Here is a 26,004-nt window from a genome sequence, read left to right on the forward strand (position 1 = left end):
TGTCTGGAAACATGTCTATTCAGATCCTTTTCCCTTTTTTTTTTTTTTTTTGCTGTTGAGTTATATGAATTTTTAAATATATTTTGAACATTAACCTCTTATCAGATACATGATTTAGAAATATTTTCTCCCATTCCATAGGTTGACTTTTCATTTTATTGATGGTTTCTTTTGCTATACAGGAGATTTTTAGTTTGATGTAGTCCCACACATTTGTTTTTGCTTTTGGTGTAAAATCCAAAAAAAAAAAAAATCATTGCTGAGACTGATGTCTAATAGCTTACAGTCTGTTTTTGTTTTTTTTTTTCCCTAGTAGTTTTATGGCTTTAGGTGTTATGTTCATGTCTTTAATCCATTTTAAGTTAATTTTTGTGTATGGTGTAAGATAATGGTCCAGTTTCATTTTTTTGTATGTTGCTGTCCAGTTTTCCCGACACCATTTATTGAAGGGACTATCCTTTCCCCATGGAATACTCTTCACTCCTTTCTTGTAAATTAATTGACCATATATACATATATTTATTTATAGTCTTTCTATTTTGTTCCATTGATCTATGTGTCTGTTTTTATGCCAGTACCATACTTTTTCTGATTACTATAACTTTGTAATATAGTTTGAAACCAGGAAGTGTAATGCCTCCAGTTTTGTTCTTCTTTCTCGTTTGTGGTTCCATATAGATATTTAGGATTGTTTGATAATTTCTGTGAAAAATGCCATTGGAATTTTGATAGGGGTTGAATTGAATCAGTAGGTCACTTTGGGTAGTATGGACAGTTTTACAATGTTAATTCTTCTAATCCATGAGGATGAGATGTCTTTCCATTTATTTGTGTCTTCAGTTTCTTTCATCAACATCTTGTAGTTTTCAATATACTGATCTTTTACCTACTTGGTTATATTTTTTCCTAAGTATTTTATTCTTTTTGACTCAATTGTAAATGGGGTTGTTCTCTAAATTTCTCTTTTTTTTTAATTGGTTAATTGTTTATTTATCAAGAGAAACTATTCCTTAGCCCAGATATTCATAGTTCATAGTTTCATAGTTCAGGAACACAGGTAAGTGACAAACTTCCATGGAACTCAACCCAAAGAAATTCTTTATATCCCCAAATCACTTTGCACTCTGAAAGATACCAACCTTCCTCACATCTCTTCAAAATGTTTTATGGAATCATAATTTCTATAGAAATCTGCATATGCCTTCTTTCTTGGTTCAGCCACAGCAAACTTACAGAAAGTTGCAACTCCTAGGGAGACAGTGAGCGCTCCAACAATATGAAATCGCAGGCGCTTGGCCAGAAGGCTACACATCTGAGGTTTCGTCAAAGAACTGGAAGTCAGGGTAGTTTTTCTTGATAGCTCAACAATGACGTCCTTCCAGACTGATGGAGTAAATTTCTTTCTGATAGTTTACTCAGAATTAAGATTTTTTCCACTTGAAGTGAAATGTAGAAACTTTACAAGGTTATAGGTCTCTTTACCATCCATATTTTATATTGTAATTGTCCAGTGTATTATACCAGCATACATTGAAAACCTCACTAGACAATGCTATTTTTTCCTTTCAACTGTCATAATCTGATAGTTAATCACTGCAGCTTTTTGTTGATTAGTGTTTGCCTGGTAAAACTTTTTCCATCCTTTTAAACCTGTATCTTTATATATAAGTGAATTTCTAATAGAAAGCATATAATTGGTTCTTGCTTTAATAACCAGTGATTTTTACTCTTTTACTGGAATGTTTAGGTTACTTACATTTAATGTAATTATCGATCTTTTGGGGTTTAAATCTACCATCTTGGTATTTGTTTGCTTTCTATTCTATTGCCCTTTGTTCATCTTTCTTGCCTTCTTTTGAATGAATTATAGTATTCCATTTTTTTAATGTCCTCAATTGAGTAATTAATTATACCTCTTTTTTTTTAGTGGTTGCCCTAGTGGTTAACATATGCATCTTTAACTTATCATGCTCTATCTTCAAGTACAATGGGCTGCCAGTAGCAGAAATGACAGCAGAGAAAATTAGATATCTAAGTAATTAGAGGGAATACAGAAGAGAATGATGAGATCAGCAGAGGGAATTCTAGTTTTTAGAGGTGGTGATAGTATATATCATATATTCTCTAATGTCACAGAAAAACAGAGACAATGATAGATTACTTAGAAATTGAATCATTAGGGATATGGAGAATTGATGGGAAATGGCTACTTATGCAGTCCTTGAAGACATAGTACATCTGTACTTGTTTCCACATTTGTGTATTCTGAGGCAGTCATCTACATTATGCATCTACTTTATTTATTTTTTTAAATTTATTTATGGCTGTGTCGGATCTTCGTTGCTGTGCGTGAGCTTTCTCTAGTTGTGTTGAGCGGGGTCTAGTCTTCATTGCGGTGTGTGGGCTTCTCATTGCAGTGGCTTCTCTTGTTGCAGAGCATGGGTTTCAGTAGTTGCAGCATGTGGGCTCAGTAGTTGTGGCTTGTGGGCTCTAGAGCACAGGCTCAGTAGTTGTGGCTCGTGGGCTCTAGAGCACAAGCTCAGTAGTTGTGGCGCATGGGCTTAGTTGCTCCACGGCATATGGGATCTTCCCGGACCAGGGATTGAACCTCTGTTCCCTGCATTAGCAGTTGGATTCTTATCCACTGCGCCACCAGGGAAGTCCCTATGCATCTACTTTAAAGCACTCCTGAAAGCTTGTTTACCTTTGAGTGGGCATAGGTGTGTACATTTATAATGAAGAAAAGGTATATTCAAACAACTACCTCTGATAACCTTCAGTGTTTTTAAAAAGCATTACTGAGTTCTCATCAGCTCATTTGGAATAAGAACGATTCTCTGTTTTTGGCTTTTGAACCTACATCTATATACAGTAGCAAATATTATTAATGATCTCAAGTTATCCAAATAAATTTATGATAAACTTTGGTTTAAGGAGACAGGACAATGTTTGTGTGTTTTGGGTTTTTTTTTTTCAAACAATTATTTATATCCAAACAATGGGATTTTTAAAGATGGAGACGGGCTCTTTGTGGAAAAAAAGGAAAGTGAGTGAGTCCGACGACCTTATTCCTACTTTGTTATGTATTTAATAATAGGAAGTACCTTGCTTACCATGTTCCTTCATTATATTTTCCTTAATGTATGTTTTATTCTCCATCCGCTTTAGTATTCTTTAGATCAGAAACTAAACTTATGATTAAATCTTTCAATATTGAAATGGGTTTTTATTCTTTAAGTTTTATACAGAACAATTTTCCTTTTATGTTTATTAACAGAAAGTATAAAAGATCAAAATCAACATACTGTGAACAAGCAATATGAAAGAGAAAGGCAAAGACTTGCTTCTGGAATAGAAGAATTACGTGATAAGTTGATGCAGATAGAAGCTGAGAATTCTGATTTGAAGGTTAACATGGCCCACAGAACTAGTCAGTTTCAGCTGATTCAAGAGGAGCTGCTAGAGAAAGCTTCAAACTCTAGCAAACTTGAAAGTGAAGTAAGCTTGAATTAGCTATTTATATGTACTGGATTTTGAGAGAAGAAAATAGTATTGTAGGGTTTTTGTAAAACTTGTATGTTAAAGTCCAGATTTATATACTAAAAAAAAATTAATGGTACCTCATGAGTTATAACTTCTTTTAAAATTATATTTGGAAACTTCTGTGTTTTAATATATGTTAAAAGTAGGAAAATACTGTAGTGGCTAAATTTGGTGAAACAAACTGTACTGCATTCTATTATTTCTTCCAAGTATAAGTTAATATGGCTAATACATATTTACAAGTAAAAAATTTGGATTATGTAATTGGAAAAAAAGGGGTAGTAATAGAGGATTTCAAACTTTAGCAAACAGTAGAACCACCTGGAAAGCCTGTTAAACATGCACGTTTTGGGTCCTATTCCAGTGATTCTGATTTAGTACGTATGGAGTAATGCAAAGGAATCTGCATTTTTAAACAATTACATGTGAATCTGATGCAGATATCTTATGGATTACATTCTGAAAAGGGGATAAAGTATGTTTTATGAATATCTGATCGTCATTTCCACTGAGGACAGAACAGAATTAGGTAATTGTGGACCAGGTCCACGTGTGTATATGCTCTACTCACCCTTCAAACCAGAGGCTGCAGCTATCTGAGGGTACTTTTTAAATGTCTGATTTTTCATCTTAAAGTCTGTAGCCAAGACTAGGGAAAAGACCTGTGGGATAGGAACTTAAATAAGTAATGGAAAGGAGATTTAGTCAGTCTATAACTATAGCCATCAGCTTACTTAGAAAATTGCCAAGTACTGAGATGAATAACTTTTTAAAAATTAAAATATTAGCACAGTCTCGTTGAAAATACAAAAAGGGACAAAGAAGAAAATAAAACATTGATAGTTCTACCACAAGAAATTACTACTGTTAACATTTTATTGTACTAATTTCAGTCTTTATTAATAGCTACTTTTATGAAATGGGTTCGGGGGCAATGCTATTTGAACATAGGGATCTGAAATAAATACTTACATATTACACAGATGGAATAAGCTATGTCATATTTCTGGTCTTCCCTTCACTGTTTTTCTTCTGAATTGTCACTTATTTTTAAAAAATAATTTTTTATTTATTTCAATGTGTTTTCAGATGACAAAGAAATGTTCTCAACTTTTAACTCTAGAGAAACAGCTAGAAGAAAAAATTGTTGCTTATTCCTCTATTGCTGCAAAAAATGCGGAACTAGAACAGGAACTTATGGTAAAAATTACCTTTTTTTTGATATAGATTTACTGTGGCTTTAAGGAACTTAATTTGTAACAGCATGTTTGTTTTAGTATCATTATTCTAAAATGTACCATATAGGAAAATATAAATTCTACCAAACTTCAGATTATTCAATTTTTATTTCTGTATTTTTAAGTTATATATTTTTAAGTTAATATGGCAAGTCGTTATCTAAAGTTCCTCATTTTTATTTTAGTAGAATTGAAGGAAATGGTAGTAGTTCTTTGATATGCTTTGTAGCATTTTTAAACAATCTTATCATTTTGATACAATTTTTTAAAAAACACTTTCTCTTTTATAAATATTTAAATATTTTTGAAGTTGACATATTAACTACTATGATTCTTTGAAACCTAGAGTATGATAAATTTTATGCTTTACTAATGTACTTTTATGTAAAACTCTTCCTTAATTATGTTCTTTTAAAGTGTTTTTGTATTTCTAGGAAAAGAATGAAAAGGTTAGAAGTCTAGAAACCAATATCAATACAGAGCATGAGAAAATTTGTTTAGCTTTTGAAAAGGCAAAGAAAATTCATCTTGACCAGCATAAAGAAATGGAAAAGCAGATTGAAAGAGTAAGATATTAATTATGTTTTTATAAGTAAACGTAATATATATTTAGAATATGAATGCTGAAAAGAACCTTAAACATTACTAGCTCAGCTTTCTTTATTTTAATAGATGAGGAAACAAAGACATAGAAAAGTTAGTGGCAAATACTATAATTAGAATCACATTACTTCTGGATCATTTTACAATGCTCTCTCCTTTAGTACTCTTGCCATTTCAGTTTTGATCATTACTTTTTGACATTATCAAGCTAAGAGTGATTCTGTAGACTCTTTTCCACTAGAGATATTATTTGCTTGAAGATTGGTTAAGAGGAGACGCTCTCTTGATCTTGGGTTAAAAGTGAAGAGTAAAAAAAAACAAAAAAAAGTGAAGGAGAAACTGTGAGACCAGAAGCACAAGACCAAATAAAAAATAGATAGTTTGGATGGGTTTAATAGCAGAATGTAGCTAACACACAAATATAAACTTCAAATGTAGAGCAATAGAAATTATTCAGTCTGAGTAATAGAGAGAAAAAAAAGATTTGGAAAAAAAGTGAACAGAGCCTCAGAGACCTGTTGAACAATATCAGAAGGTCTAGCATTTATGTCATCAGAGTACCAGAGAAGAGGAGAATGAGACTGGTACAAAAAATATTTGAAGGAATTATGACTGATAACTTTGCAAATTTGTGAGGGAAATAAATTTACAAATTCAACAAGCTTAAAGAGGATAAAATCTTGAAAGCAGCCAGAGATAAATAACACATTGTATATAGAGGAACAAAGATTAAAATTTACTGCAGATTTCTCATCAGAAAATCAAAAACTGTGAAGGTTAGAAGACCGAAGAACTGTTTTTTTTTTTAAGTGCTGAAAGAGAAAAATTGTCAACCTAGAATTTTATGTCCAGCAATAATATTCTTTAGGATATATAAAGACATTCTTAGATGAAGGGCAATTTAGAGAACTTGTCATGAGCAGACTTGTTCTAAAATAAATGATAAAGTTCTTCAGGCAAAAGAGAAATAAGAGGGAAAATTTAAGCCTCAGGGATGAAGAGCAACAAAAACAGTAAATATTTGGTTACATACCATGGACTATATTTATTCTTTTAAGATTTTTGTAATATTTATGACCGTTGAAAGAAAGAATAGAATTGTCTAGTGAGGTTTTCATTGTATGTTGATGTAATACCTTGGGTGATTACAATATAAAATAAGAATGGTGTAATCTTGTAAAGTTTGTACATTTCACTTCAGGTGGAAAAATCTAATTCTGAGTAAACTATGAAAATTTAAAAACAGTTGGTCCCCTTTATCCACAGATTATATGTTCTAAGATCCCAACTGGATTCCTGAAACTGTGGATAGTACCAAACCCAATAAATACTATGTTTTTTTCCATACATACATACATACCTATGATGAAGTTTAATTTATAAGTTAGGCACAGTAAGAGAATATCCAAATGGCCAGCATCACTACTCTTGTACTCTGGGGCCATTATTTAGTAAATTAAGAGTTACTTGTACACAAGCACTGCTGTACCATGACAGTCAATCTAATAACTGAGATGGCTGCTAAGTGACTAATGGCAGGTAGCATATACAGTGTGGATATGCTGGGCAAAGGGATGATTCACATCCTGGGCAGGAAAGAGTTTTCCTCAGGGTTTAATCATGCTACTCAGAATGGCATGATATTTAAAACTTATTAATTGTTTATTTGTGGAATTTAATATTTTCATATTACAGTTGAGTGTGGGTAACTGAAACTGTGGAAAGTGAAACTACAGATAAGGGGGGACTACTGTATGTATATTATAATCCCTAGAACAACCACTAAAAAACTATACAGATACAGTAATATGCTAACAAATAAAATATTATAGAATTCTGAAAATATTCATATATTTAAAAGAAGGCTGGAAAGGGGAAACAGAAATGAAAAATAGAGGAGACAAAGAGAAAACTAATAAAGGGGTGTGTGCTTAAATTCAGGCATCTCAGATATTAATTTAGATGTAACTGTTCTAAACACACCAAATAAAAATTGAAATTGTGAGATTGAATTTAAAAAAACAAGACGCAGATATACTGCCTTTAAGAAGTCCATGTTAAATATAAAGATGTAGATAGGTCAAGTATAAAAGCATGGAAAAAGATGTACCAGGCAAACAATAATCAAAAGAAAGCTGGAGTGGCAATATAAGTATCAAACAAAGTAGACTTTAGAACAAAGAAAATTACCGGGGATAAAATAGAAAATTGTGTAGTGATAAAAGGCTCAATTCACCAAGAAAACATAACAGTCCTAAATGTGATATGTACCTAACAAAGTAATTTCAAAATACGTGAAGCAAAAGTGAAGAGGTCTGAAAGGAGAAAGAAATTAATACAAAATTATAGTTGGAGATGTCAACACTACTCTTTTCTGTAATTGATAGAATAAGTAGATTAAAAATTCAGCAAGGATATAGAACTCACCTGAACAGCACTGTCAACGAACTTTTTTTTTTCTCTTTTTAAAAAAATTTTGGCCGTGCTACTTGGCATGTAGGATCTTAGTTCCCCAGCCAAGGATGGAACCTATGCCCACTGCAGTGGAATTGCAGAGTCTTAACCACTGGAGCAACAACAGAATATACATTCTTCTTCAGTACACCTGAAATATTCACCAAGATATACCATACCCTAGGTCATAAAATCAGCCTTATCAAATTTCAAAGAATTAAAACCATGTATACAGTTGTCCCTTGGTATCCATGGATGATTGGTTCCAGGACCCACTGTAGAAGATCTGCAGATGCTCAAGTCCCATAGTGGGCCCTCTATATCTGCAGTTCCACATCAGTGGATTTAACCAACCACGTATCATTTAGTACTGTATGTATTTATTGAAAAAAATCTGCATATAAATGCACCTGCACTGTTCAAACCCATGTTGTTCAAGGGTCAACTGTAGTATGTTTTCTGACCATAATGGAATTAAACTAGAAACCATTAACAGAAAGATATCTGGAAATTCCGCAAATATTTGGAAGTGAAACAACACACTTTTTAAAAAAATATCTTTATTGGAGTATAATTGCTTTACAATGTTGTGTAAACAACACACTTTTAAATAATCCATGGATCAATGAGTAAGTCTCAAGGGAAATTTAAAATATTTTAAACAATGAAAATGAAAACACAATATATCTGAATTTGTGGAATGCAGCTAGAGCAATTCATAGAGCTTTATAGCATTAAATGCATACATTAGAAGAAAACTTTAAAAAATCAGTAATCTAAACTTCCACCTTAAGAAACTAGGAAAAGAAGAGCAAAATTAACCCATAAGAAGCAGAAAGATGGAGATAATAAAAAGCGTAATTGAAAGAAATTGGAATTTGAAGAGAATATTAGTAGAGAAAATCAGTGAAATCTAAATCTAGTTCTTTGAAAAGATCAGTAAAATTTATAAACCTCTAGCCAGTCTGATGAAGTAAAAAAAAAAAGAGAGAGAGAGAAAGCACAGATAACCTGTATCAAGAGTAAGGGTGTATCACTAGAGACCTCACAGATATTAAAGGTTAATAAAGGAAAGGAGAGATTTATCCTGAGAATGGAAGGCTGGTTCAACATTCAGAAAAAAAAAAATCATTGTAATCTACCATATTAGCATACCAAAAACCAGAAAAACCTACATGATCATATCAATAGATGCAGAAAAAGCTTTTGATAAAATTCAACATTTTCTCATGATGAAAACTCTTAGCCAACTAGAAATAGAAGGGAACTTCATGAACCTGATGAAGGGCATCTTCCCAAAAAATCCTATGGATAATATATCTTAATGGTGAAACACTTAATTCTCTCCTGTAAGATTGGGAACAGAGCAAGAATATCTGCTGTCATCACTCCTATTTAACATCATACTAAAAAGCCCATTTCAATCAGGAGGAAACAAAGCTATCCCTGTTTCCTGTCTATGTAGGAAATCCCAAAGAATCTACAAAAATACCTTAAAATTAATGAGCGAGCAAGGTCACAGCATGCAAGGTTAACATCCACATCAGTTGTATTTCTATATATAGTTGACTCTTGAACAACACTGGTTTGAACTGTGTGGGTCCATTTATCCTCGCATTTTTTTTAGTTTGTGTAATACTACACAGTCTGCGGTTGGTTGAATTGGTGGATACAGAACTGCAGATACGAAGGGCAGACTGCAAAGTTATTCACAGATTTTTGACTTCAAGGAGGGGTTGTTGCCACCAATCCTCACGTTGTTCAAGGGTCAACTGTACTAGCAATGAATAATTAGAAGCTAAAATTTTAAAAATACTGCTATTTACAAAGCTCCAAAGAGATAAGACATAGATGTAAATAAAACAAAATATGTGGAATATTTGTATGCGGAAAACTACAAAATGTTAAAGAAAGACCTAAATAAATGGAAAGAAATACCATTTCTGTGGACTGTAAGTCTCTATATTTAGGATGTCAGTTCACCTTAAACAGATCTCTCGGTTTAATACATTTCCAATCAAAATCCCAGTAAAAATTTTTTTGTGCGCATAGATAGCTGATTTTGAATTTTGTAATGGAAAGGCAAAGAAACTAGAATAGGCAAAACAAGTTTGAAAGAGAACAAAGTTAGTGGATTTATGCTACCATATCTTAAGACTTACTATAAACCTATAGTAATCAAGACAGTGAGGTATCAACAAAATAATAGACACATAGATGAAAGGAACAAAATATAGGGTCTAGAAATAGACCTGGCAAATATGGTCAACTGATTTTTAACAAAGGTACAAAACCAATTCAGAATGGAGAAAGAATAGTTTTTGAATGAGTAATGCTGGAACAATTGGACATCCATATGCAAAAAGATGGAGCTGCAGTATATACCTATATAAAAATTAATTCAAAGTGAATCATATATTTAAATATAAAATAAAAAGATATTAAAACTCAGAAGAAAACATGGGAGAAAATCTTCATGACCTTAGGTTAGGCAAGAGTTCTTAGATATAAAACCAAAACAATATAAGGGAAAAATTGATAAATTGGAATTCATCAAAATTAAAAATGTATGCTCTATGAAAGACATTATTAAGAGAATGAAAAGACAAGCTATAAACTGGGAGAAAATATTTGTAAATCACATATCCAGCAAAGAACTTTTACCCAGCATATATAAAGAATTCTTAAAATTCATCAATAAGAAAGTAATCCAGTTTTTTTAATGGACAAAGACTTGAATAGATACTTCATCAGAAAAGATATACAAATGGCAAATAAGCATATGAAAATATGTTGAACTTGATTCATCATTAGGAAAATGCAAATTAAATGCACAGTGAAATACTGCTGCATTCTTGTTAGAATACTGAGAGAGAGAGGTAGAAAGGAAGGGAGGAAGGAAGATCTGACAATAGCAAATGCTACCCAGGATGTGAAACAACTGGTTTTCTCATATATTGCTGGGGATAATGCAAAGTAGTAAAACTACTAAAACAACTTAACATCTTCTTATACACTTAACATATGACCCAGCAGTCTTAGATATTTATTCTAGACAAATGAAAACTTATCTTTACACTAAAACCTACTACAAATGTTTATAGTAGGTTTATTCATAATTGCCAAAAACTGGAAACTACCCAGTGTCTTTCAATGAGTAAATGGGTAAACTATGGTACCTCAATACAATGGAATACTACTCAGTAATAACAAGGAATAATCTATTGATTCAGGCGAAAACATGGGTGAATCTACAAGGCTTTATGCTAATGGAAAGAAGCCAATTGCAAAATGTTGTATACAATTCTGTTTCTTTGACATTCTCAATAAAGTCAAAAGCTATAGGATGAAGATCATTTTATTGGTTGCCAGGTGTTGGGAAGGGTGGAGAGTTGACTATAAAGCAAGTGTCTCCAACCCCCGGGCCATGGAACGGTACCTGTTAGAAACCAGGCCGCACAGCAGGAGGTGGGCGGCAGGTGAGCGAGCAAAGCTTCATCTGTATTTACAGCCACTCCCCATTGCTTGCATTACCACCTGAGCTGCACCTCCTGTCAGCATTACGGTGAGTTGTATAATTATTGCATTATATATTACAATGTAATAATAATAGAAATAAAGTGCACAATAAATGTAATGTGCTTGAATCATCCCGAAACCATCCCCCCCACCCCCGTCCGTGGAAAAAGTGTCTTCCACGAAACCAGTCCCTGGTGCCAAAAAGGTTGGGGACTGCTGCTGTAAAGGATTAACATGAGGGGTCTTGAGAGTGAAGGAATCATTCTGTATCCTTATTGTGATGGGAGTTTTATGAATCTATGCATGTATTAAAAAACCTCAGAATCATACACCCAAAAAATGAATGTAAATGAAGTTTTAGAAAGTCTCCCACCCTAGAATCATTGTTACAATCTTAGTTTATGTCTTTTAGACCAGCTTCTCTGCATCTTTGCATACTTACATGTTTATAGTACACATATACACAAACACACGTAAACAATTTTTAATAGCTTCGTTTTACAGAATTATTGCTATTTGACTTTTCTGTTTTTTAGGATTATAATTAATTTTCAGTAAACTTTATTGTAAACAATTTTTTTCTTATTTTAGAATATTATTTTATAATAGAGTCTCAAAAATGGAACTACTGACTCAGAAGATAAAAAATATTTTTCAGATGAGTTTATCCCTGATAAATCCTTCAAAGTTTAATTTGAAAATGGCAGAAATTCTAGGAAGATATTATATTTGATATCTCAAATACTGAACTGCTGCAGAGAATTGGCATGATAGGTCTGTCCAAGGGCCTACTTGATAATTGATGGGTCAGCTTCTATGAAAATCTATGGTTATAACATCATTTAGTCTTGTTTATTCATAAAATTAATTTTAATATATTCATGTTTTAAGAAAAAATTCTAAAGTTATTTAATATTTTTCAAACTTTTTATTGTGGTTAGTATTATCAGTATTAGTGTTATTGGTGTTATAATTTATGTCATCTTAACTATTTTTAAGTGTACAGTGGTATTAAATACATTAACATTGTTGTGCAACCATCACCACCATTTATCCTCATAATTCTTCTCATCTTGTAGAACTGAATCTCTGTACTCATTACAGTACACAATAACTCCCTATTCTCCTCTCCCCCCAACTCTTGGCAATCACTATTCTACTTTCTGTGTCTGTGATTTTGCCTTCTCTAAGTACCTCATGTAAGTGAAATCATATAGTATTTGTCTTTTTATGACTGGTTTGTTTCACTTAGCATAATGTCCTCAAGGTTCATCCATGTTGCAGCATATTGCAGAATTTCCTTCCTTTGTAAGGCTGAATAATATTCCATTATATGTACATAGCACATTTTGCTTATCCATTCATCTGTTGATGGCCACTTGGTTTGTTACCACATTTTAGCTGTTGTGAATGATGCTGCTATGATCATGCGGGTGTACAAATATCTCTTTGAGACCCTGCTTTAAGTTATTTTGAGTATACATGCACAAGTGGAATTGCTGATAATATGGTAATTCTGTTTTTAATTTTTTGAGGACCAACCATACTGGTTTCTACAGCAGCTATACCATATTACATTCCCACCAACAGCGCTCAAGTGTTCCAATTTATCCACATCCTTGTAAACACTTGTTTTCTGGTTTTTAACAGTAGCCATCCTAATGATTGTGAGGTGGTATCTCATTGTAGTTTTGATTTGCATTTCCCTAATGATCAGTGATGCTGATAATCTTTTCATGTGCTTGTTGTCTAGTCATATAGCTTCTTTGGAGAAATGTCTATTTATTTCCTTTACCCATTTTTTAATAGGGTTGTTTTTATGTAGTTGTTGAGTTTTAGGACTTTTCCATATATTCTGGATATTGATCCCTTATCAAGGTATGTGATTTGCAAATATTCTCTCCCATTCTTTTTTTTTTTTTTTTTTTTTTCTTTTTTTTTTTTTTTTCTTTTTCAGTACATGGGCCTCTCACTGTTGCGGCCTCTGTCGTTGCGGAGCACAGGCTCCGGACGCGCAGGCTCAGCGGCCATGGCTCACGGGCCCAGCCACTCCGCGGCATGTGGGATCCTCCCGGACCAGGGCACGAACCCACGTCCCCCGCATTGGCAGGCGGGCTCTCAACCACTGCGCCACCAGGGAAGCCCTCTCTCCCATTCTTTGGGTTTCCTTTTTACTCTGTTGAGAGTGTCTTTGGATGCACAGAATATTATAATTTTCATGAAGTCCAGTTTGTCTATTTTTTCTTTTGTTGCCTATACCTTTGGTGTCATATTTAAGAAATTATTACCAAATCCAATGTTGTGAAGCTTTGGTTCTATGTTGTGAAGCTTTTGTTCTATGTTTCCTTCTAAGAGTTTTATTTTTTTAGGTCTTAATTTAGGTCTTTGGTCCATTTTGAGTTAATTTTTATATATGGTGCTAGCTGTGGGTCCAACTTCATTCTTTTGCATGTGGATATCCAGTTTTCTCAGCACCATTTGTTAAAAGGACTGTCCTTTCCCCCCACTGAATGATCTTGGCACCCTTGTCAAAATCATTTGACCATATATGTGAGGATTTATTTCTGGGCTCTTAATTCTATTCCATTGGTCTATATGTCATATGCGAAATCACAGTCTTTATTACTGTAGCTTTGTAATAGATTTGAAATCAGGAAGTGAGGGTCCTCCAGTTTTGTTCATTTTCAAGATTGTTTTGGCTGTTCAGGGTCCCTTGAGATTTCATATGAATTTTAGGATGGGTTTTTCTGTTTCAGCAAAAAATGTCATTGGGATTTTGCTAGGGATTGTATTGCATTGGGTAATATTGACACTTTAACAATATTAAGTCTTCTAATCCATGAACGTGTAATATGTTTTTATTTATTTACATTTTCTTCAATTCTTTTCATCAGTGTTTTGTAATTTTAATTGTACAAGTCTTTCACCTCCTTGGTTAATTCCTAAGTATTTTATTCTTTTTGATACTATTGTAAATGAAATTGGTCTTGTAATTTTCTTTTCAGACTGTTCATTGTTCACATATAGGAATGCAACTGACTTTTGTGTGTTGAATTTCATCCTCTACTTTTCTGATTTCATTTATCAGTTCTAATAGTTTTATTGTGTGAAATCTTTAGGGTGTTCTATGTATAAGATCGTATCATCTACCAATAGATAATTGTACTTCTTCCTTTCCAACTTGGATGTCTTTTATTTCTTTTTCTTGCCTAATTGCTCTGGCTTGAACTTCCAGTATTATGTTGAATAGAAGTGGTGAGAGGGGCATCCTTTTCTTGTTCTGAGCATAGAGGAAAAGCTTTCAATCTTTCACCATTAAGTATGTTAGCTGTAGGTTTTTCATATAAGGCTTTTATTATGTGAAGGTAGTTTCCTTCTGTTCCTAATTTGTTGAGAGTGTTTATCATGATAGGGTGTTGAATTATGTCAGATGTTTTTTCTGCATCAATTGAGATGCTCATGTGTTATTTTTTCTTTCATTCTGTTGATATTGCACATAACATTGATCAGTTTTCATTGCATTCCAGGAATAAATTCCCCTTGGTCACTGTGTTTAATCCTTTTACTATGCTGCTGAATTTGGATTGTTAGTATTGTGTTGAGGATTTTTGCATCAGTGCTCATAACAGATATTTGTCTGTAGTTTTCTTTTCTTGTAATGTCTGGGTTTCGTATTAGGTTAATGCTGGTCTTACAGTATTAGGCAGTATTCTCTCCTTAATTTTTTGGAAACATTTGAGGAGGATTGGTATTAGTTCTTTTTTATGTGTTTGGTAGAATTCATCAATAAAGCAAGCAGGTTCAAGGCTTTTCTTAGTTGGGAGATTTTTGATTTCCCATTCAATCTCCTTACTATTTATAAGTCTGTTTAGATTATCTATTTCTTCATGATAGAGTCTTTGTAGGTTTTGTGTTTCTAGGAATTTGTCCATTTCATCTAGATTATCCAATTTGTTGGTATATAATTATTCATTGTACTTTCTTATGATCTTTTTTTTATTTCTGTAGAATTGATAGTAATATTCCTACTTATATTTGTGATTTTGGTAATACTGAGTCCTCTTTTTTTGACCACCTAGCTAAAGATTTGTCAATTTTGTTTATTTTTTTGAAGAACCAATTTTTCATTTCATTGATATTCTTCATTGTTTTTCTGTTCTCTATTTTGTTGATCTTTACTGTAATCTTTATTATTCCTTCTGCTAGCTTTGGGTTTATTCTGTTCTTTTTCTTGTTTCTTATGTTTTAAAGTTAGGTTATTGACTTGAGATCTTCCTTGTTTTTTAATGTAAGCATTTATAGCTATAAATTACCCCCTAAACATTGTTTTTGCTGAGTCCTGTAAGTTTTCATAAGTTGTGTTTTTGTTTTCATTCATTTCTAAGTAGTTTCTAATTTCCCTTGTGAATTCTTCTTTGATTCATTGGTTATTTTTAAATTTATTGTTTAATAAATATCACAATTTTGTGAATTTTCCAGTTTTCCTTTTGTTGTTGATTTCTAACTTCATCTCATTGTGGTTGGAGAATGTACTTTATATGATATCTGTCTTGTAAAATTTATTGAGACTTAAATTTGTATCCTAACATATTGTCTATCCTGGAAAATATCCAATGTGCACTTGAGAAGAATGTATATTCTATTGTTTTGGGGTTGAGTGAGCTGTGTATGTCTATTAAATATGATTTGTTTATTGTGTTGAGTCCTCTCTTTCCTTACTTATATTCTCTCTGGTTGTTCTACATATTATTGAGAATAGGCTATTGAAGTCTTCAAGTACTGTTGTAGAACTGTCTATTTTTCACTTCAATACTGTCTGTTTTTGCTTCATATATTTTGAAAGTCTGTCTTTGGTGTATAAGTGTTTGTAATTGTTATATCTTATTGCTATATTGTAATAACCTTATATTAATATATATTATCTGTCTTTGTCTCATAATCTTTTTAAATTTAAAGTACGATTTGCCTGATATTACTATAGCTATCCTTGCTCCCTTTTAGTTACCATTTGCGTGGACTATCTTTTCCCATCCTTTCATTTTTTATCTATTAGTATGTTTGGATCTAAAATGAGTCTCTTATCATAAATGGGTGTTGAATTTTGTCAAAAGCTTTTTCTGCATGTATTGAGATGATCATATGGTTTTTATTCTTCAATTTGATAATATAGTGTATCACATTGATTGATTTGTGTATATTGAAGAATCTTTGCATCCCTGGGATAAATCCCACTTGATCATGGTATATGATCCTTTTAATGTGTTGTTGGATTCTGTTTGCTGGTATTTTGTTGAGGATTTTTGTATCTAAATTCATCAGTGATATTGGTCTGTAATTTTCTTTTTTTGTAGTATCTTTGTCTCTGGTTTTGGTATCAGGGTGATGGTGACCTCATAGAATGAGTTTGGGAGTGTTCCTTCCTCTGCAATTTTTTGGAAGAGTTTGAGAAGGATGGGTGTTAGCTGTTCTCTAAATGTTTGATAGAATTCACCTGTGAAGCCATCTGGTCCTGGACTTTTATTTGTTGGAAGATTTTTAATCACAGTTTCAATTTCATTACTTGTGATTGGTCTGTTCATATTTTCTATTTCTTCCTGGTTCAGTCTTGGAAGGTTATACCTTTCTAAGAATTTGTCCGTTTCTTCCAGGTTGTCCATTTTATTGGCATACAGTTGCTGGTAGTAGTCTCTTAGGATGCTTTGTATTTCTCCGCTGTCTGTTGTAACTTCTCCTTTTTCATTTCTAATTTTCTCGACTTGAGTCCTCTCCCTCTTTTTCCTGATGAGTCTGGCTAATGGTTTATCAACTTTGTTTATCTTCTCAAAGAACCAGCTTTTAGTTTTATTGATCTTTGCTATTGTATTCTCTTGTTTCTATTCCATTTATTTCTCCTCTGATCTTTATGAGTTCTTTCCTTCTGCTAACTTTGGGTTTTGTTTGTTCTTCTTTCTCTAGTTCCTTTAGGTGTAAGGTTAGATTGTTTATTTGAGATTTTTCTTGTTTCTTGAGGTAGGCTTGTATAGCTATAAACTTCCCTCTTAGAACTGCTTTTGATGCATCCCATAGGTTTTGGATCGTCGTGTTTGTTTGTTTTAGTTTTGGCTGCATTGGGTGTTCGTTACTGTGTGTGGGCGTGCTCTAGTTGTGGCGAGCGGGGGCTACTCTTCATTGCGGTGCATGGGCTTCTCGATGTGGGGGCTTCTCTTGTTGCAGAGCATGAGCTCTAGGCACACAGACTTCAGTAGTTGTGGTGCATGGGCTTAGTTGCTCTGCAGCATGTGGGATCTTCCCGGACCAGGGCTCGAACCTGTGTGCCCTGCATTGGCAGGCGGATTCTTAACCACTGTGCCACCAGGGAAGTCCCAGATTGTCGTGTTTTCATTGTCATTTGTCTCTACGTATTTTTTTATTTCTTCAGTGATCTCTTGGTTATTTAGTAATGTATTGTTTAGCCTCCATGTGTTTGTGTTTTTTACATTTTTTTCCCTGTAATTCATTTCTAATCTCATAGCGTTCTGGTCAGATGCTTGATATGATTTCAGTTTTCTTAAATTTACTGAGGCTTGATTTGTGACCCAGGATGTGATCTATCCTGGAGAACGTTCGTGCGCACTTGAGAAGAAAGTGTAATCTGCTGTTTTTGGATGGAATGTCCTATAATATCAATTAAATCTGTCTGGTCTATTGTGTCATTTAAATCTTCTGTTTCCTTATTTTCATTTTGGATGATCTGTCCATTGGTGTCAGTGAGGTGTTAAAGTCCCCCACTATTATTGTGTTACTGTCAATTTCGTCTTTTATAGCTGTTAGCAGTTGCCTTATGTACTGAGGTGCTCGTATGTTGGGTGCATATATATTTATAATTGCTATATCTTCTTCTTGGATTGATCCCTTGATCATTATGTAGTGTCCTTCCTTGTCTCTTGTAACATTCTTTAAAGTCTATTTTATCTCCAGAAAGTGGACATAGAGGGAACCTACCTCAACATAATAAAGGCCATATATGACAAACCCACAGCAAACATCATTCTCAATGGTGAAAAACTGAAAGCATTTCCTCTAAGATCAGGAACAAGACAAGGATGTCCACTTTCACCACTCTTATTCAACATAGTTTTGGAAGTCCTAGCCACGGCAATCAGAGAAGAAAAAGAAATAAAAGGAATACAAGTTGGAAAAGAAGAAGTAAAACTGTCACTGTTTGCAGATGACATGATACTATACATAGAGAATCCTAAAGATGCCACCAGAAAACTAGTAGAGCTAATCAATGAATTTGGTATAGTTGCAGGATGCAAAATTAATGCACAGAAATCTCTTGCATTCCTATACACTAATGATGAAAAATCTGAAAGAGAAATCAAGGAAACACTCCCATTTACCACTGCAACAAAAAGAATAAAATACCTAGGAATAAACCTACCTAGGGAGACAAAAGACCTGTGTGCAGAAAACTATAAGACACTGATGAAAGAAAGATGATACCAACAGATGGAGAGATATACCATGTTCTTGGATTGGAAGAATCAATATTGTGAAAATGACTATGCTACCCAAAGCAATCTACAGGTTCAATGCAATCCCTATCAAATTACCAATGGCATTTTTTACAGAGCTAGAACAAAAAATCTTAAAATTTATATGGAGACACAAAAGACCCCGAATAGCCAAAGCAGTCTTGAGGGAAAAGAACAGACCTGGAGGAATCAGACTCCCTGACTTCAGACTATACTACAAAGCTACAGTAATCAAGACAATATGGTATTGGCACAAAAACAGAAACATAGATCAGTGGAACAAGATAGAAATCCCAGAGGTAAACCCACGCACCTGTGGTCAACTAATCTATGACAAAGGAGGCAAGGATACACAATGGAGAAAAGACAGTCTCTTCAATAAGTGGTGCTGGGAAAACTGGACAGCTACATGTAAAAGAATGAAATTAGAACACTCCCTAACACCATACACAAAAATAAACTCAAAATGGATTCGAGACCTAAATGTAAGACTGGACACTATGAAACTCTTAGAGGAAAACATAGGAAGAACACTCTTTGACATAAACCACAGCAAGATCCTTTTTGATCCACCTCCTAGAGTAATGGAAATAAAAACAAAAACAAATGGGACCTAATGAAACTTAAAAGCTTTTTCACACCAAAGGAAACCATAAACAAGACAAAAAGACAACCCTCAGAATGGGAGAAAATATTTGCAAACGAATCAACGGACAAAGGATTAATCTCCAGGGCTTCCCTGGTGGCGCAGTGGTTGAGAGTCTGCCTGCCGATGCAGGGGACACGTGTTCGTGCCCTGGTCCGGGAAGATCCCACATGCCGCGGAGCAGCTAGGCCCATGAGCCATGGCCGCTGAGCCTGCACGTCCAGAGCCTGCGCTCCAAAATGGGAGAGGCCACAACAGTGAGAGGCCCACATACCGCAAAAAAAAAAAAAAAAAAAAGATGAATCTCCAAAATATATAAACAGCTCATGCAGCTCAACATTAAAGAAAGCAACAACCCAATCCAAAAATGCGCAGAAGACCTAAATAGACATTTCTCCAAAGAAGACATACAGATGGCCAAGAAGCACATGAAAAGCTACTCAACATCACTAATTATTAGAGAAATGTAAATCAAAACTACAATGAGGTATCACCTCACACCAGCTAGAATGGGCATCATCAGAAAATCTACAAACAACAAATGCTGGAGAGGGTGTGGAGAAAAGGCAACCCTCTTGCACTGTTGGTGGGAATGTAAATTGATACAGCCACTATGGAGAACAGTGTGGAGGTTCCTTAAAAAACTAAAAATAGAATTACCATATGACCCAGCAATCCCACTACTGCAGAGAAAACCATAATTCAAAAAGACACATGCACCCCAATGTTCATTGCAGCACTATTTACAATAGCCAGGTCATGGAAGCAACCTAAATGCCCATCCATACACGAATGGATAAAGAAGTTGTGGTACATATATACAATGGAATATTACTCAGCCGTAAAAAGGAACGAAATTTGGTCATTTGTTGAGACGTGGATGGATCTAGAGACTGTCATACAGAGTGAAGTCAGAAAGAGAAAAACAAATATCGTATATTAATGCATGTATGTGGAACCTAGAAAAATGGTACAGATGAACCGGTTTCCAGGACAGAAGTTGAGACACAAATGTAGAGAACAAACGTATGGACACCAAGGGGGGGAAAGCCGCAGGGGGATGGGGATGGTGGTTTGATGAATTGGGCTATTGGGATTGACATGTATACACTGATGTGTATAAAATTAATGACTAATAAGAACCTGCAGTATAAAAAAATAAATAAAATTCAAAAAAATAAAAAAAATAATAAAATGAGTGTCTTGTAGACAACATATAGGTGGATGTGTGCTTTTCTCCGTTCTACCAATCTGTGTCTCTTGGAGAGTTTAATCCATTTACATTTAATTACTGATAAGGAGGGACTTCTGTCATCTTGCTTTTCTTTTTCTATATGCCTTCTAGCTTTTTTATCCCTCTTTTCCTACATTACTGTCTTCTTTTGAATTTAGTTGCTTTGTACTAAAATTTTAAAATTCATTTCCATTTGTCTATATTTTATGGCTATTTTCTTTGTGGTTACCATGGGGATTACATTTAACATCCTAAAGTTATAACACTCAATTTGAATTTATGCCACTCTAATTTCAATAACATACAAAAACTCTGTTCCTTTATAGCTTTATCTCCACATCTTTTGTCACAAACTTACATCTTTGTACATTGTGTGCCCCAAAACAAACTGGTAATTCCTTCAAAAGGATTAGTCTCTTGTAGAAAACAAGATTTGGAGTCACAAACTAAAGTTACAGTAATACTAACTTTTGACTAATAACTTTTTTTTCCTTTATATATATTAGTCTCTTAAATCATTTAGAAAACAAAAAGTGGAAGTTACAATCCATTGTTACGATAATGTTAGGCTTTACAATTGCCCATGTATTTATCTTTATGAAGATTTTTATTTCTCCGTATGACTACAGGTTACTATCTAGTGTTCTTTCATTTCACCTTACAGAATTCCCTTGAGTATTTCTAGCGGGACATGTCTAATGGTCACAGCCTCCCTCAACTTTTACCTGAGAATGTCTTAATTCCTCCCTCACTTTTGAAGAACAGTTTTGCCAGATAGAGGATTCTTCATGGACAGTTATTTTTTTTCTTTTGAATATCAGCCTACTGTCTCCTGACCCCCAAAGCTTCTGATGAGAAATCTGCATGTAATCTTATTGAGGATCCCTTATATGTGATGATTTGCTTATCTCTTGCTGCTTCAAGATTCTCTCTTTGTCATTGTCTTTTTCTTATTCTTTTTTTTTTTTGTCTGTGCCACGTGGCATGTGGGATCTTAGTTCCCCGACCAGGGGGCCAGGGATCAAACCCGTGCCCCCTGTGTTGGGAGCTTGGAGTCTTAATCACTAGACCACCAGGGAAGTTCTTGTCATTGTCTTTTGAAAGTTTGATTATAATGTGTCTCATTGTGGGTCTTTTTGAGTTCAACTTACTTGGATTTTGTTGAGATTCTTGGATGTTTATATCATTATTTCATCGAATTTGGGACATTTTCAGTCATTATTTCTTCAAATATTGTCTCTCTCTTTCTCCCTTCCTTCTGGGACTTCCATGATGTGCATACTGGTGTGCTTGATGGTGTCCAACAGGTCCCTTATGTTCTGTTCACTTTCTTCAATCTTTTTTCTTTCTGTTCCTCTAATTTCTGATGTGTAATTTATTTTCATTTGAGTGTTTTCATTTCACAGTTCTTTGGTTTTAGTATTTTCTAGTAACCTGTTGCTGCTATTATCACATATGTATAATTTTTATATACTTGTGTATATAATATGCACAAATATACATATAAACATATCAGTTTACTCATGTTTTGTCTTCACAAAAGTTTTTTGGACATTTGATAACACCAGTCAATTAGTGGTGAAGTTGTAAGGAGTGAGACTTACACATTTCTAGTGAAAGTATAAATTTTGATGTACTTTGAAGAGAAATACTTAATGAAGTTAGAAATGTGCATATCCTACAACCAGGAAGTCCAGTTCTAGGTGGTATGTTCTAAAGAAACCCCCATACATGTGTATAAAGAGACATGTACAAAGGATGTTATTGTAACATCATAATAGTGAAAAGGCAATATCTAACTGTTTCTGAGTAGAAGAGTGAACAAACTAGTTTGTTGTTACAATGGAATACTGTATTATCATAAAAATATGAACTAGATCCACATATGGATAAATGGATAAATATTTAAAACAATATTAAGTGAAAAAAATAAGTTGCTGAAACTTGCAAAAGTGTTGATATTGTCTGTGTGAATTTTCAAAACAAAATTATGTTACATATTGTTCATGGATCTACATATATAGTTAAAAGCACAAAAAACATGTATAAGAATGAAACACACCAGAGAATGATATAGAACAATTTCAACATAGTATTGGTGAGGGAGGGAACATAGTATTGGTGAGGGAGGGAAGGGATAAGATATGGACTTGTAAAAAAAAAAAAAAAAAAAAAAAAAGATATGGACTTGTGATTTCATTTCTTCTCTAAAAGGAGAGAAACTGAAGGAAATTTGGCAAAATGCAATAAGCTATGTAATTTCAGTAGTAATTTAAATTGTGACTGTTATGTTTTTTCTGTGTACAGTTGACCCTTGAACAATTTGGGAGTTAGGGGTGCCAACCCTGTGCAGTTGAAAATCCACATATAACTTTACAGTCAACCCTTCCTTTCCATAGTTCCCATCTGTGGATTCAGCCAACCGCTGATGGTGTAGTGCTGTAGTACATATTTATTGAAAAGAATCCATGTATAAGTGGACTCAGTTTAAAACTGTCTTGTTCAAGGGTTGACTGTATTTAAAATGTTTCAAATTTAAAAAAATTAATATGAAAATTAATAAATCCTGTTTCTATGTTTAGCTTGAATCTCAACTAGAGAAAAAAGAACAACAATTTAAAGAACAAGAAAAGACAATATCCATGTTGCAGCAAGATATAATATGTAAACAACATCACCTTGAATCACTAGACAGACTCTTGACGGAAAGCAAAGGGGTAAAATCATCTTTATAAAAAAGTGCTGTTTAAAAGCTGACCAATATTTTAAGTTTATGTTTCTTTAACATACCTTTAATTCTAGTCAAATCAGTTAACAACCTGTTACTAATGCTAAAATATTTATACACGTACGTATATTTTTGCTACCCATCTGTATGTTTTCAGGAAATGGAAAAGGAAAATATGAAGAAAGATGAAGCTTTGAAAACATTGCAGAACCAAGTATCTGAAGAAACAATCAAGGCTAGTATGCTAATACTTTAAAATTTTTTCTTTTTCTTTTTCTTTTTTTTCTTAATGGAGACATTCCTGTGGCTTTTTAGTTTTCTCTATAAATTGTAAAAAAAAGTTTACATAAAAATAAAGTGGTAAAAATTTTACCTAAGTCAATGAACTTAGTTTCTTTAAGTAGTATATTTTTCATTGTGAGTTATGATCTTAATTATTTGATAGTTGATAATCTAGTCTGTAGATTATCTAACTTCTTTTCTTTTTATAATACCTTAAGAAAGATTTTTTAACAAAAAATGTGTTTTTTAAACTGTAGCTACTTACTAACATTACCAGTAAAAAAATTAACAAAGCAAGTGAAGAGAGGTGAAACTACAAACAATACAGTTTTGCTTCTTTTTACTAGTTCTGCTATATGATTAAATAGGGAATAAATCCAGAATTTTGGGGTAAAATACAGTTTTGTGGCTAGGATAACCTTATGGTTAAAAGTATGGGCTTTGAAGCTAAATTGACTTAGGTTTTAGTTCTGGCTTCAGTGTACTTATTAACTGACTGTAACCTTGGCTAGGTTATTTAAACTCTGAACGTTAATTTCTTCATCAGTAAAATAGGGATCACAATGCCCTAGAAAAGAGTGGGTTTGAGGATTAAATGAAATGAGGTACATAAAATACTTAACACATACTAAGTTACTCAGAGTTTGCTAAGTAATTACCATATATTCAGTGTTTTCTTCTTTGCATTTTTAGTCCTAAAAATAGCTTCAAATATGCTGTGACCTTCATTCTGTTATATATGGATTAAATATAAAGGATATTTAGAAAATCCAATGTTACTTACTTTTTGCCTAGTACTCTGTTTTTCATCCATTTTGTGACCATGTATACCCTTGTAAACCCAATTATATGTTTATCCATAACTTTCCTATAGTATTCTCCAAAACTTTTAACATTTAATGCCATGTCAGTTCATTTCCTCATGTAAAAATAACCTCTAAGATCATTAATATTTAAAAAATCATTATTGTACAAAGGTTGTAGGCATGATATAATTTCATTTAAAAAAATCCATCTTGCCACTTAACTCCTGTTTTTCATTAAATTACCTAACACATCTAGCCAGTCATCTGGTAAGTTATTTTCATTTGTTAATAATCAGATATGAGACAGGAAGGAAATCAGCTAAAGAATGAATTATGATGTTAGGTTTTATTCCTTTGGTACATTGAAGCTATATTAAATGATTCTTTTCTTTCTTTCTTTTTCTTTTTTTTTTTTTTTTTCTTTTTCTTTGAGATGCACTGTGCGGTCTGTGGGATCTTAGTTCCCTGCCAGGGGTGGAACCTGGGCCCTCAGCAGCAAAAGCACCAAGTCCTAACCAGTTGACTGCCAGGGAATTCCCTAAATGATTCTAACATATCAAATAGAAGTTTGAAGTATATTCCTCTTTTCTTGATTATGTCATTACCACCTTCTTTCTTGACTTTTGGCCATGTCCTTCTGCATGCCTCAGTTTGTTCTTTGCATAAAAATTTTGAAATTTTCTATCTGCAGGAGAGTTATAAGGATCTATAAGTTTAAACTTATATCACTTATAGAAGTATGATAATGATAGCTGGAAGACTGATGGGAAGTTTATGAACTGGTAACCAAAAAACCAATAAATTAAAGCAATTATGTTAGCTGCTATTAAATAGAAAATTGAGAAGGTACTTATTAGCGATTTCATTTGTTTATTTTATTTGTTTTGCTTTGGTTTTATTTTCCACTCTAGATTTGTGTGTGTGTTTTATTTCCCCAAAGGAAGTTAAAGTTATAAGTATAAAAAAAAAATAAACAAAGACTAGCTTAGGTGCTTCTGTTGAAAGTAGGTAGCGTAGAGCCCCTATGTGGTTGCCTCCAGAATATGCCCCCGAGGAGGTTCTTTGGTTTAGCAGAGCAGTGTCTTTGTCTTGATTCTATTCAGTCATGTACATATATATACATGTATATTTATGAGTGGTTTGTACACAGTGAATGATGTTTATTTGTATGAGATTTAGAGTCTCAAGCTCTTTGTTCAAATGAGAAATCCAACAGAGTAGTAGATGTTTTGGTTTTTATTACTTTTTAGTTTTAATTAATTTATTTTTAATTAAGTTTTATTATGAAAAGTTTCAAACCTACAAAATGAAAGACTAGTACAGAGAACAGCTGTGTCCTTTCATTTAGATTTACTGTCTTTTAAACTCTAACCATACTCACTTCATCTCTCTGCACACACATGCACATGCCTTCTTGCACATGCACCCACCCAG

At 33.4% G+C, this 26,004-nt stretch overlaps 2 protein-coding genes across 9 annotated transcripts in view; one reads left to right on the top strand and one right to left on the bottom strand.

Moving 5' to 3' along the window:
• The window catches only part of CCDC18 (coiled-coil domain containing 18), a 127,519-nt gene that overhangs the window by 31,898 nt on the left and 69,617 nt on the right, over window positions 1-26,004 (top strand). For 7 of the 8 annotated variants that reach the window (XM_032602757.1, XM_032602733.1, XM_032602709.1 and 4 more), the window contains 5 exons: window positions 3,278-3,498; window positions 4,633-4,743; window positions 5,216-5,347; window positions 23,337-23,471; window positions 23,640-23,717. In XM_032602757.1, the coding sequence (XP_032458648.1) occupies window positions 3,278-3,498; window positions 4,633-4,743; window positions 5,216-5,347; window positions 23,337-23,471; window positions 23,640-23,717 (677 nt within the window). The remainder of the gene's footprint in view (window positions 1-3,277; window positions 3,499-4,632; window positions 4,744-5,215; window positions 5,348-23,336; window positions 23,472-23,639; window positions 23,718-26,004) is intronic. The other variant, XM_032602741.1, reaches the window with a different exon arrangement.
• On the bottom strand, window positions 1,145-6,829 carry LOC116738889 (cytochrome c oxidase subunit 6C-like). Its single transcript, XM_032602787.1, has 2 exons — window positions 6,819-6,829; window positions 1,145-1,331 (listed from the first exon to the last, which is right to left on the bottom strand). The coding sequence occupies exons 1-2, from the start codon at window positions 6,827-6,829 to the stop codon at window positions 1,145-1,147; spliced, it is 198 nt and encodes a 65-aa protein (XP_032458678.1).

Source organism: Phocoena sinus, chromosome 1, assembly GCF_008692025.1.
Source record: "Phocoena sinus isolate mPhoSin1 chromosome 1, mPhoSin1.pri, whole genome shotgun sequence".
NCBI classification, from domain to species: Eukaryota; Metazoa; Chordata; class Mammalia; order Artiodactyla; family Phocoenidae; genus Phocoena; species Phocoena sinus.